Source organism: Acipenser ruthenus, chromosome 36, assembly GCF_902713425.1.
Source record: "Acipenser ruthenus chromosome 36, fAciRut3.2 maternal haplotype, whole genome shotgun sequence".
NCBI classification, from domain to species: Eukaryota; Metazoa; Chordata; class Actinopteri; order Acipenseriformes; family Acipenseridae; genus Acipenser; species Acipenser ruthenus.
Window position 1 is genome coordinate 2,236,649 of NC_081224.1, and position 13,818 is coordinate 2,250,466.

General features: G+C 41.2%; 1 protein-coding gene across 5 annotated transcripts in view; it reads left to right on the forward strand.

Annotated features, from left to right (window-relative positions):
• The window catches only part of LOC117402079 (cdc42-interacting protein 4 homolog), a 48,281-nt gene that overhangs the window by 31,372 nt on the left and 3,091 nt on the right, over positions 1–13,818 (forward strand). For 3 of the 5 annotated variants that reach the window (XM_059008232.1, XM_034910503.2, XM_059008233.1), the window contains 11 exons: positions 1,459–1,606; positions 1,704–1,766; positions 3,346–3,450; positions 3,646–3,774; positions 4,336–4,482; positions 5,120–5,311; positions 8,415–8,573; positions 11,469–11,578; positions 11,971–12,103; positions 12,230–12,348; positions 13,509–13,645. In XM_059008232.1, the coding sequence (XP_058864215.1) occupies positions 1,459–1,606; positions 1,704–1,766; positions 3,346–3,450; positions 3,646–3,774; positions 4,336–4,482; positions 5,120–5,311; positions 8,415–8,573; positions 11,469–11,578; positions 11,971–12,103; positions 12,230–12,348; positions 13,509–13,645 (1,442 nt within the window). The remainder of the gene's footprint in view (positions 1–1,458; positions 1,607–1,703; positions 1,767–3,345; positions 3,451–3,645; positions 3,775–4,335; positions 4,483–5,119; positions 5,312–8,414; positions 8,574–11,468; positions 11,579–11,970; positions 12,104–12,229; positions 12,349–13,508; positions 13,646–13,818) is intronic. The other 2 variants (XM_034910504.2, XM_034910505.2) reach the window with 2 other exon arrangements.

Below are 13,818 nucleotides of genomic sequence, written 5' to 3' on the forward strand. Positions count from 1 at the left end.
AGTAGTATTTCAAGTTAGATTTTTGATGTATGTGGAAAACGACAAAGCAGTATGTCATTCAATATGTTAACATGACATTATTCAGCAGGTTTCATTCAACGTTATGAAGCAAACAATTAATTCTATAGGGTGTTTTGGCCAGGCTTGTAGTTTGTACAAAATGACAACCATATATTGATGCTTTTAAAATGAAAGCAATATTTAATTGTCTTTTCATGAAGATACTTGGCAAAAAAAACTTACTACAAATAAAAGAACACAATTGAAATTACACAGGAATGAAGGATATGTTCTCCAGCCCCTCCCCGGAGTCTCCGATGATAAAGCGTTCATCTCCTTGTCAAACCACTGCTGGCTCTGACTTGATTTATGAGTCTGAAGCTTGTCGGCTGGGTGTGGATGAAGTTGGGGGTGACGTTGCGATGCAGGGAATGTTGTCAAGCACTTGAAATATTTTGATAATCCCTCAACCGTGGCAGCTGTAGGTCGTCTCAGAAGTGGCAGGGCTGTTTGACACATTGACCCTTGGCATTCTTCCAGGCAGTCCCGAGAGTCTCAAAAGCTAAAGAACTCCATCTTTTCCCCCTTGTCATTGTTTACGGTATTATATAATCTCTAATCTCCTACACATAAATATTTCATTTTTGTTTAGCAGCTCAAAGGTTACAGTCTGACTATTGTTTCAAAATGATCATCCACCTGTACGCCTGAGTGATTTCCATTGAGCGTGTTTCCACTCTGTTAGGTGCGGCTGCATTAGTTTCAGCAATAGCGGCTGGTTGAATTTGTTTTCGGTGTTTTGACAGAGTACATCCCAGATTATCCTGTGCATTGTTTCTCGAGTCAAAAATGTATTTCTTGCTTGCAAAAGAAAAACGAAGGAAGAAAACACAAGTCTAAGTGCAAAGTGACAAAGTTATACAGAGTCCCTTTTGGATCATTTTTATGTTGGCTTCAATAAAAAGTTCATCATTGTTAGTTATTGTAGTTTTATCTTGAGGTTAATGATGTCGTAAACCATTTTAAATGGCACACAATTCTGCTGAGATGCTAAGTGGTAAGTAAATGGTATTTTGGGTTATTTATAAGAACTGCCGAAAATAGAAAGCGAATGCACGTGTTTCCAAAGGGATTCCCAAATGCTGTCTTTTGATTCTGTGCTTGTAATTCAGTGTTTTAAAAATTACTGTTTGGTACTCTGTCCTAAACCAACAGTTTGTCAGTTCAAACTGTTGACAAACTTATATATATTTAGTTTTTCAAATTATTCTGCCTTTTATTGCAACCAGGGCTCCCATTCAGTAGAGGGAAAATGATAAAGGGGTACTTGAGCTGAAACCTCCAGACAGAAGGGATACAGGTTTAAACAGAAGGGTGGTAAACACTACGGTGGCTACGGTGGGACATAAGAGCTCTGGAGGCGATGCGCTTGAGAGTCTTCCTTTGTTCTCTTCGTAGGTTCAGTCAATCCCAGTCCTTCGTGGACATCCTGAATGAGATGAACGACTACGCCGGCCAGAGGGAGGTCGTAGCTGAGAATATGATGATGAACATCTGCATTGAGCTCACCAAGTACTCTCAGGATATCAAACAGGAGCGCAAGATGGTGAGAGGGAGGATAGAGAGAGGGAGGGACATGAAGCTGCTTCTCAAAGGCATCCCAAATGCAGAACTGACCTTATTCCTCTCCCTTTTTCTTTCAGTTTCTTTTGGAAGGGAGGAAAGCCCAGCAGTATTTGGAGTGCAGTTTTAAACAGCTGGACAGCGTGAGTGACCTTTCTAATCAGCTGGATGTACAGTAATTATCTCTTGCTTACATACGTATGCCGCAGTGTAACTTTTTTTATATATCTGGCGTACTGCTCATCTAGCAGTGGCGAAACTTGGTAAGGACATTCCCTCTGGATCAAAATTTAGCTATGTAGTTGGGCTCATAAAACCTGTATGATCATCAGAACAACACACCCCAATTTGATGAAACTTTGCTTGTTAACACGATCCCCCATATGTTGGTGCTTTGTTAACAGTACGTGACACCTGATTGGCTGAGAAATTGAAGGGTGTATCTTGGAAGCGCTTGCCGGGTTTTGATGCAGCTCTGCTCATGTTGTGTGAAAAAGTATGCCGTTGATATATCGGGTGCCTTCTTTTCATAGCACTTCCACATGTAATGAATTGCAGTAGCTTTGGCTGGGAAGTGTGGGATGCTTGCACACACAATGTTGAGATTACTCTCCAGCCAGGAGTAGAATACTAGCCTGCCAAGTAAACATGCTGGGGAAGCAGCTTTGTCCCATGGCCAGAGGTAATTTCATAACAAACTCTGCAGCAGATGGGTGCTGTTTGTGTTTGGCTGTGGAGGCTGGAGCAAAGTATTTAAAAATGAAAAGTAAACGCTTTCATCTACAGTAGTGTGCAAATGTATAAGAACACCAAGATTTGTCGTTTTTATATCACTGATGTAGAAACATATGAAAATATTAGAAACATGTAAGAAACAACTTTTAAAAAGTCACATGCATTTTACCATGTGTGTCCGTGTGTTCCTTTTCTTATTATTTTAAATTAATTGCATGTATGGTCTATTAAAGTCATTTAAACGAGACAATCACAAATGTTCCTATTGACAATTTTCCAAGATTTTCAGTTCCAGTGGTTTGATTTCATACGCACAACAAATCAAAACTACAGAAGCAATGTGATGTTCAAATACATTTGCACACTACTGTATATAGCCCTTACTTTGTTTGCAAGAAACCCCCCCCACAGATTTACATAATGGCCCATGCCTTGACAAAGGTTTCTTCTCACAAATTATTTGGCTGCATTTTCATTCTCCTAACGAGATCCAGAGACCAAGTGGAGATACAAGATGAATGTTACTGCAATGTGAGAGAACACTTCAAAATACAGACACAAAATTGCATGTAGCTGTTTTGTAATGGTCACTGTGTGCACTGTTCACACAATGGTGCTATAAATGAGTCATGGAAGCAACAAGATGTGTTTAATGTTCTCATGACAGTGTTGTGATGCAATCATGTAACGAGCAAGACCTTTTAATATAGTAAGTATTATACCTGCACGCTAGTTACCTGTATCTCAAAGAACCGTACTGTTTGGTAAGTTCAGGGATGGAAATAAGACTCCCATTGCACAGCAGTTTGATCCATTCCTGGTTTCACCATGAGTTTAATAGGACACACTTGAGCTCGTTTGTGGCTAATCAAGCTTGCAGTAAAACCCGGAATGGGGGGGGGGAAACTGCTATACAATGGGAGTTACATTTGATCCCAGCAGTTGAGAGGTGTTTCAAAGCTGCTGAAACGCTACCCTCCTTTCCAGAGCAAGCGCAAGTTTGAGCGAGAGTGGAGAGAAGCCGAGAAGGCCGCCCTGAATGCAGAGAGGCTCGACCAGGACATCAATGCAACAAAGGCAGACGTGGAGAAGGTACTGCAGCCCCTCGGTCAGACTGGATGGTCTTTAGCCACGAGGATTAGTGCAGATTACTGCAGATTCTACTCCTGAACTGCTCATCCAATTGTGATGCTGGGTTACATTTGTCGTTTTTTCACCTGCTGCGCTGTGAGTGTTGGTTATGGCACAGCGCTGGACCCTCAACGCGTGCGTGTTTTATTTTCTCAGGCAAAACAGCAAGCCCACCTGCGGACTCACGTTGCAGAAGAATGCAAGAACGAATACGCGGCACAGCTCCAGAAATACAACAAGGATCAGAACTCCTTCTACTTCACCGACATGCCTCAGGTTTACAATGTAAGAGACAGATTTCCAATGCTCCGAACCGGGACACTGATTCCAAACCGTTTTAAAGCTATACAGTGTGTTTTTTTTTTAAGCATGCTGCTTGTTTTAATGTAGTGCTTTTAGCACTTATTTTCACATTAGCCGCTGCACAACCACTTCACCTTCCCTTTCCAATTCCTGGCCATGTTTAACTGTGTTATAACCACATGTGTTTCTACCCTTCATTTACAGCATTTTGCATCCTTTAAATTTAGTATAGGGTGCTTCTCCTGTTAATTTGACATGCTTTGCATCCAGTGCATTTAACCTGAAGACACTTTTGTCTGTGTAAGAGTGGGATTTCAAACTCAAACTCATGACAACATTCCCACAATGTGAGAGACAAACATTTTAACTGTTTGAACAAAGCGTAACAGAAGAGCAAAAACCAAGTTAACAATCAACTGTATCTCGTTATCAAACCATGAAGAACTCCAAGGTGTTGAATCGGTAAGAAAAGAATCGTGCCCAACGGCCCTCGAAGCAGCGAATTCCTTTTAGTGATTGTCCCGTCTCGTTTGTCCCGTACAGAAGCTGCAGGACATGGACGAGCGGCGTGTGAAGAAGCTCAGGGAGGGGTATCACACCTTCGCTGAGACGGAGCGACGGGTCATGCCAATCATCGGGAAGTGCCTGGACGGCATCACCAAGGCTGCCGACAACGCCAACGAGAAGAAAGTGAGTCCCGCAGTCTCATTTCTACATCGCTTTGAGTAATTCTGCGGTCTTGTAAGAGAACTGCAAAATCCAGAGAAATGCCAAAGAAAAGAATATATAGCCTTGTGACAAATCTGTGATACATAAAATGTAGTTTTTACTGTAAATCAATGATCTTTTCCAAAAAATACCAAGTGAGTTTCTAACATTTTCAATTCTGATTGTCTAGTAAAATATTCTGCTGAAGTCCGTAAATAACTTAATTATTTAGATCTACCCTTCTAAAAGTTAACAGTATTTTTGCAGTTCTATACTTTGCTATGCTTTTACTGTGGGAATCTTTTACAAGGCTTGATTTACCACGATTTGCACTGTTATTTAATATGCTTTGTCATGCCGCATTATTCTTTTACAGTGCTTGCCTATGCTTTATTATATTTTGCTATGCTTTTACTATGGGGATAGTTTACCCTAATTTTTAATATGCTTTACCATACCACCTTATTCTTTTACAATGCTTGCTTATGCTTTCCCATGCTTTCACAGTGTTTTATCACACTTTGCTATGCTTTTGCTATGGTACATTGTTCTAAGGGATATCTTCATGTATGTTGACCGGTGAGGAGAGTGGAGGTAATGCAGGGTGATGTGTTTGCAGGACGCCCTGACCTTGATTGAGCTGCACAAGTCCGGGTTCCAGCGGCCGGAGGACGTGGAGTTCGAGGACTACAGCCAGGCCATCAACCGGGCGACCTCCGAGAGCAGCCTGGGTACCCCCAAAGCCCCCTCGGACCTGCGCCCCATCGGCAAGAACAAGTCCAAGCTGTGGCCTTTCAGCAAGAACAAAAAGGTAGAGAGGCACTGGGGTGGAGTGGGTCATCATGTCAGAATCACAATATCAGCCTGTTGGTCAATCCCTTTTTAAATTGATTGCTTTTGTTTTTATATAGCTCAGTGGCTCCCCTTGGAGGCTGCATATTGTAATAGTCTCTGAAGTTAAGACCAAACATTCCAGCATTCCAATTGTCTACCTAAAGTTCCGGAAGACTTATGGAAGGCCTAGCATTGGGTGTGCTGTTCCGTTCTGTCGTGGACAGCTTAGCAACACAGTGCCAGATATGCAACACAACAGAATAGCCTGGTCTATTGGAGGTGTTGAATGTTTATAAAGCAAGCAAAAATCAGATTCGACCCTTTCAGGACACAAAATAGGGGGCAAAGTGGTTTCAGAATGTGGTCTTTGGTTTACCGGGAGCCAATCCAAACCTCCAGAGTTGGCAGTGCATGACTGTCCCACTGGCTTAGTTTTAATAAGACCATCATTAGCCTCTCAACTTTCTAACCCACCAGCGCATATATGACGGAACACTCTGGTTCCTTTAAGTTTTTTTTTTATCTGGTTCTTTAGTGTAGTATTTTCAACTGTATTAGTTGTTATATTAGGTTACTTAAACATAATTTAATTTTAACTGATGTTAAAATAATTCTAAATGGTCCCACTGTCTTGAAACGGTGTGTAGGAATCTAATGAGTTCTTACCTGTCTCGTGTGCATTTCCATTCACCTTTATCGCAGTGGTGTTCCAAACCTATATATTTTCATTTTTAAAACGTGATCATTTTTTTGGTACCACACTGCTGGGATCAAATGATCTCGGAAGCAAAACTGTAACGCGCTTCCAGAAAGACCAGTAAACCCGAGAAATTTCTTTAACCTAATATAGTACCAGACTTTAAAACCGTTTTAAAACGGGGAGGAAAAAAAGGTTTTATGTGTCTCTTTCAAAACTTCACATTCGAGACCTGCTTAGGAAGTGCACCGTCTAGGAAATTATTTTTGTCAGCTACAGTTACTTAAAGGACACTCTGAGCTGGGGTTTGGGAGTTGAGAGGTCTTTACTTGAGCTTCAACATCATCATCATCCATCGTACTGACATCCCCCCTGGCAGATTGATGCATGCTGAGCTCCAGTAGGACGGTAGAGGCACTGTGCTTGGTGGGTCGCTCTCCACTGCATGATACGCTGCAGGCATGGCAACAAGACTCCCATTGCAGAGAAGTTTGAGCCATTACAGGTTGACTGTAATAAGGTCCCGCTGATACTTCCCTTTGGTAGTCTCACTCCAAAACATCTGCTGAAATCTTCTTGACATTTCTGCAACCCTTATTTATTCATGTTCGACAGTGGATCCCGGTCTCTACATTTACTTGCTGTACATTTCCTCTCCATTGCAACCTAAATTGGATCCAGACTCATTAGCACGCTGGTAAATGTATTGCTTCCCTTTCATAAACATATGCTGGCTAATGCTTGCTGTGTTCCCAAAGACCATTGGCTGCCACGTTCCTTTTCCAGCATGGCAACTAGACTTCCCTTTTAATACCTCTGTCTTTCTGCATGTCCTAACACCCGCCTTCCCTGTCCCGTTCCAGTGCTTGTGATTGGTCTAACGTGGTCTCGTCCTATGTTGCGATTTGGCTCTGTGGAATGTCATTTTTCCTGCCCCATCCACTGATAGTGCCTCCATGCTATTGCAATAGTGGTGGCCAGCAAATGCTCTTAATCTGTTTTTATAATACACTATGCTGACTAGCTGTGTTTTGGTTCTGGTTAAAGAGTATAGCGGTGTTTTAATTGTTTGTTAAAATACAGATTGGGTAATACAAAACATCCGCCCCATAATCTAGTAGTATTCTAGTTAGTGTCTTGCAGGACTAACTAAATAAAACAGCAGGTCAGGTATGTTAAGATGCATTGCATTTATGAGAGAGTGTGCACAGTACAGTACAGAGCCTGTTGCACCCAGCCTGACTAGTTATCACACCCTTTCCATTGAATACTAAATCAAAAGACTAGGAGAATTCAGCAGTACAGAAGTCGTGCATAAAACCCATTTGAAATGTGTAGTCACACAAACATGTGAAAGCATTCTGGAGGATTGAGAAAATCGCAATTGTTTGTTTTGTGTGTTGCCAGTTTTTGTTTCCTTGTCCCGCTCTGAAAAGCCGCAACCAAGCCAGGGTGTTTAATTATTTCTGTGCAAAGTTTGCATCATTTGCGTTCATCCTTAAAAATAAAAAAAATATTCCCCTTCAGTTGCTGTGTGTGTTACTGTACCATGTTACGTTTCCTATCTATCTACTTATATAATGCATGTCCTTTTTTATATATATATATATAGTTATGACAACTTCTCAAACTCCATAGAGTTCACACAAACCTGTTTTAAAACTACTAAAAATGAAATAAAAAAAATCAGGACCGAAGGATATATATATATATATATAGCAAAAACCTACATGCATCTCAGTTTAATCAATTTTGATATATATCAATTATTCACATTTTTGTGTATTGATACATTTTCTTTTTGATTTTGGTACGCAGACGTTTTTATCCTTTCAGATTTATAAAATCGCGTGGGTAGGAACCCCTGAATAAACATACTGATCTTGATTCGGTTTTATCAGAAAACTCGTCAATGGCACAGACACCCAGTAAATGTGTCCCATTGTGTTCTAGCAGCAACCATTACCCTACGCTGTGTTGGAGCTCCTATAGCTTTACAGCAGGTCTTGCAGCAGGAAACGCCAAAACTAACTTTGTACAGTTAAATGAAATGGCATTGCTAGGAAATGCACAGGACCACGCCGGAAACCCAATGTGCTCTCAGTTGCGTATCCTGGATGTAAATGCATTTTCATGAATACAAAAATAAAATAAGCAAATCCTTTCTCTTCAAGGGAATGCCCATTCTGGGACCCTGGCTTGGTTCTTGGCTGGAGAGCAGCCTTGCTGTTTTGGTGGTGGTGGTGTTGGTGTTTATTTTTCTGTTCCTGTGGTTGATCTAATAGCTTTTCCCTTTTTCACTTTGTGATTGTCGCTGTTGTCTTGTATCCCATGTTGTTGTTTGTTTGTTTGTCTCCTCCCTCCTACCCCCCCCCCCCCTTAGCTCCCTCCCCCTCCACTGTTGCCCCTCACCCCTCACTCCTTGGCCGCTAACGGACCCCCCTCCCCCAAGTTCAGCCGGGATCCGCTGTCTTACTGTCTCAACGAGATCAATAAGACGGTCAAACCCCGCATCTCGTCCTTTCGCAGCCTCAAGAGAGCGGTAAGTCCGCTGTTTCCATGGGCAACGACTGTTCCAGCATGCCTAAGGATTTATCAGCAACTAATCGTACACCATGGCTGGGGATCGATAACGACAATGTCACTATCTAGATCGATATCCAAGCTTTTTTATTTTTTAGGGGGCTCATAAAATAAATAGCTCACCTTTTATAGACTGGGGTTCTTCATTGGAAAACCGTGGAACCTGTTTGTTCTGCAACAGGTTTCGCCACTTTCAGTTTGTGACCAGCCGTGCGGAGTGATTGAGTAGAGTGGAGATCCGGGTACACAGAATCTGCAATAGGAAAGCATCCGGTATCCCTGACAACCGTTTCACTTGCAAGGATTTTTATTTAGCTTGGAATTCTCCTCACCAGCCGCATTCAATCAGCTGCTGGTCACCAATAACGAATAAATAGAAAATGATCGCATTAAATGATCGCCTCTCCTCTCTCTCTCTCTCTCTCTCTCTCTCTCTCTCTCTTTCTCTTTCTCTCTCTCTCTCTCTCTCTCTCTCATATAAGGTGAGCTATTTATTTTATAGCTTATGTATAAAATATTATTATTTTAATTGTTTAGCAGACGCTTTTAAAAATACAATTTTTTTTTTTTTTTAATTTAAAAAATGTTTCTTATAAGAAGGAAAATTAAAATAGAAAGAAAAATAAGGATACGGAGAGACATGACAGATGAAAAGACACATCAGACATATAGAAGCACATGAAGAATTATGAATATTTAAAATACACAACTAACAAAATAACACAACACACAAGCACCCCTTTCCCGATGTGCTTCCACGATTGCCGCACGCGCTGCCGCTCACTCCGGCAGGGAAGATGAATCCGTAGCAATCCTGAATCGGAGGCAGTAGAAACAGCTGTGTGATGAACGCAGGTGAAAACAGCAAAGTCCAGCGATGCGCGATGAGGCGCAGAGAACGCTTGCAATGATGATGTTATTGTTTGAATGAGAATAGAAAACAAAATAATAACAACAACAAATATATCTATTTTAGAAAAAAAAATGTGTTAAGGACGTGTCGGACAGAAGCTGAAGTAAACACAGTGCAGTACATTTATTTTTCAAGAATTCTGTGGATGATGTCATGATTGTCAGAATATAATGTTCATTCCAAGAGGTTCCAAAGTTTGAACATCACGTGTCCTTTGTTTCCGACCAGCATTTGTTCCATAGACGTGTGTGTGTGTGTATATACTTATCTCATTCTTCATATTATGCTGTTATTATATGACCAGTGGAATTTACTAAAGGACATTTGCGATACACAGTGATGTCACAAAGACTCCCATTGACAGCACAGCACAGCAGTCAGACTCGGTGGGGAAGCGGAAACACTACTGACCTTAAAACCCTCAAAGCCCTTGTCCTGTCATAGCTGTAACTGGAGAATGCAGACTAGATGTACAAGCTCAAAATATTAAACACAATATGTAATGTTTTGTTTAACACTTAACAACGGCGTGCTTAAATGAGCAAAATCTAACAGCAAGACAATCGCGCAGGATACTGTGAGCACCATGCCGAGTTAACTCGGGATTCTCTGTCACACACACAGGACTGCAAACCACTGCAGACCATTTCTGATGTTCTCTCGGTTTTTAAGAAAAGGGAAGTAGGGTTTGGTTTTCGTTTCCCAAATGCAGTTTCAGCTGTCAGGGTACAAACTGCTGTTGCCTAATTTGATGGCAAGCTCTTAGGAAGCGAAACAGAAATAAAGGGGTCAGCTGTCTGCTTTATGACTTTAAAGCTACTAATGGATTATTTATTTCCTCTTTTTTTTTTTTTTGTCCCCGTATGCTTTGTTCATTTCTCCACTAGTTAACCCCTTCAGGTACGCAAGGAATTGCAAACAGTTTCTTCTTAAAATACATGTGAGAGCGACTCAAGTATCACGAGGAGGAAACTGACCATCTGGCTGACCAGATCCAACTTCAGTACATTTTAAATCCTTTTTGGTACACCTTGTCGCAAAAATAAGAAAGTTAGCATCATTTTATTTGTGAGACACGTACCTCAAAGGGTTAAAGGGGAAGTCTCATGTAGATCGTAATGATCTTACCTGAATTTTGATCCCCAGATAAATATTAAACCTTTTTTTTCTCTGTCTTGTCACGCTCCTCATGTTCGCATGCAAAAACATACAAAAAATCTGATTAATAAAAATGCTAAATTCATGAGAAGGGAACTAAACTTGATGAAACTAGTTGGTTTAAGAGTTCAAGCGCTCGCGTGGATTTGCAGAGCGACAGTCTAGCAGTTGGTTTTTCCATGGAGCCTTCTGAGTGTTTAAAACACTGCAACATCATTTTGCAACATGAACTCCATGACACAGCAAGCCAGAGACCTGAAAATACAGACAGCTGCAACAGGGCAAACACGCACTTCAGATATTTCACTTGCTGTATGTTTTAACAGGGGCGTTCTGTTACTGTGTGGGTATCCGCGGAGAGACACGGAGGGTTTGACGTTGAAATGCCGCTCAAGCGTCCAGCTTTTATTTACACAGGGGGTTGCAGGCAGGTGCAGTGGTTGGTGGCCGCCACTAGGGTACCAGCAATGTTAGCCCTAGTGCAGAAGGATATACACCAACACAGTGTACATAATACAAAACACATTGAGGAAAAGACAAAAAGGTGGCCAAGCTCGGGCCGTGAGCTGCTCCCGCTGAAAGGGAGCTGCAATTTTATTTACAATCAAAACAAAACCATATTTAGAAACCCAACCAAAAGTACACTATTTACAAGGGCAGTCCTCAGTCCTGCCACTGTTCTGCATTTCAAATTATTATTATTATTATTATTGTTTTTATTTTATTTTATTGTGAGTTGTTTTTATTAATTTCAAAGACCAATAAAGTAATGATATATTTCAGACTGCGTTTACAGAGGATTTCAGTCACCTGCCCCCAGAGCAGAGGAGGAAGAAACTGCAGCAGAAGATTGAGGAATTAAACAAGGAGAGGCAGAAAGAAGTGGATCAGAGGTAAAGACCGAGCTCAGCTCTGACCATGTGTCCGGAACACTGCTTTATTTCCTGTAGAAAAGCAAAACGAAGCATTGGTTTAATTCGGACTTCTACAATTATTTTTAAATTTGATATTGTTAAAGTTTTAAGTAGTTACCTCTTTAAGACATATTGCCAGCTTTAGCGAAGGCCTGAAGCCTCTTGAACAACAGTGGCGCTGTTACAATTAAGCCACCAGGTGGGGCTAAAGGCTTAGTAAAATTCAATTAAAAAAAATATCATTAGAAAAGGTTAATTAACACTATAGAGGTCTTTTAATAAATATGTAATTACAGTCCATTGTGATGGGAAAATAGGATCACTGTCCATTTGTGACGAGCTGTGTCTTGTGCTCCTTTCTTGACTGGCAGAGAGGCTCTGGATAAAATGAAAGACGTCTATCAGAAGAACCCTCAGATGGGAGACCCCAACAGCCTGGAACCCCAGATCAGCCAGACTTCCAACAACATCGAGAGACTGCAAGCGGAGCGGCAGAAATACGAGGTGCGGTGCACTCTGGGAGCATGCAGCAGTCATTTGAATTTGTCTTGCTTTATTTATTTATTATTTTTTGTAACTCTCTTTCTTTTGAGATTTCTCAGTTGGGTTAATTGTTTTTTTCTCCCGTAGTCGTGGCTAGCGGACGCAGAGGGGCGCCTGGTGCATCGCAGCGAGACGATGAGGTACACAGTGCACCGAGAGAGTGCACCGTCCCTCAACAACAACAATGGATCACACAGCAAGGACAGGTAACTGCAGAGCAACAGGCAGTTTCATGATTCCACCTGTGTTGTACTGTTTGGGTCTGGATTTGTATCTGTGTTGTACTGTTCGGGTCTGGATCTGGATCTGTTTTGTACCGTTCAGGTCTGGATCTGGATCTGTGTTGTACCGTTCGGATCTGGATGTTTTGAAACCCAACATCTTTTGTTATTGAGAACCACTAGAGAAGTGGTTTGTAAACTGGGGGCCCCGGAAAGGTTACTGTGGGGTCACAAAACGACCACATCATGAGGAGACCTTCTATACATGCCATAATTAGGCACCTTAGACAATATGGTATAACAGTTATGGTCTTCTGTGTTAAATTAAGCGGCCACACATCAAAATGATCTCAATTCGTTCCTGTTTAAAGCGATTTCACCACCTGGAAGAAATAGAGGGACAGAAAATCTTCTGCCTTCGATATCTGAATTCCTGGCTACAGCCTATTGCAGCAGGTCTCTCTAGATATTTTGAAACCCTGGTCAAATTGATTTATTTATTGTTTATTTACATTTTTCAGTCCAGGATAGACCCTTGAGATCATTTCAAGGGTGTCCCAGTGGACTACAGGCAGGTTACAGTTCATTCGTACAGTAAACATACGCTACAGTCGTACACCATGAGCTGAATACAGTTCAAAACAGTTGCAGGATTTTTTTTTTTTTTTTTTTTTTTTTAAAGTGTTGCAATAACAGATCCTTAGAAACCGGGAGAGTGACACTTGCCCTTATTTCAGCATGAACTACAGTGTGTCTTTTTGCTTTATTATTCATCTAATTCCTGTTTGATCCTGTTTATTACATCCAAATTCAGATGTTTTTTTAACATTTATTAATAAGAAAGCATTTCAAAAGGTGGATCTCACCAGGCTGAAATATCTTTAAAGTGGCACCCAACTAGACTATTTGTTTTTACAAACATTAAAGCTTTTTTTTGCTGCTGTTATGTATTTTTTATTTTTTTATTTAAAATAATTGTATCAATTTCTTGTGTAAGAAATAAACTATTTTAAATGTAAAATAGTTCTAGTTTGCCCTGTGTCCTGGTTATCCTGTCTGGAGAAGCACAGAGGGGGAAAAACTGATCTAGTTTCAGTAGAGCCTTGAATTCAGTTGCTGACTGAACCCTGTCTGTCTGTCTGCAGCCCTGACTCCGCCCACTCTGACGACAGTAATCAAGACAGCTCCTCCCAGCCCATCTACGCGGAGTTCGAGGATGACTTTGAGGATGAAGACTCTGTCCTGCCTATCGGGCAGTGCACAGCGGTCTTCCACTTTGACGGTATGGACACACGCTGTCGTGCTGTAATTGGGACTCATTGTGCTAGATCCTGTGGTTTGTGGTTTGCGATTTGCATGCGGTGATTTGTAGCCAGCAAAATATTACTATACATTTTCCATGCCACACACATCCTTTCATGTACAGCTATAGTCAAAAGTGTTTTATATATATTT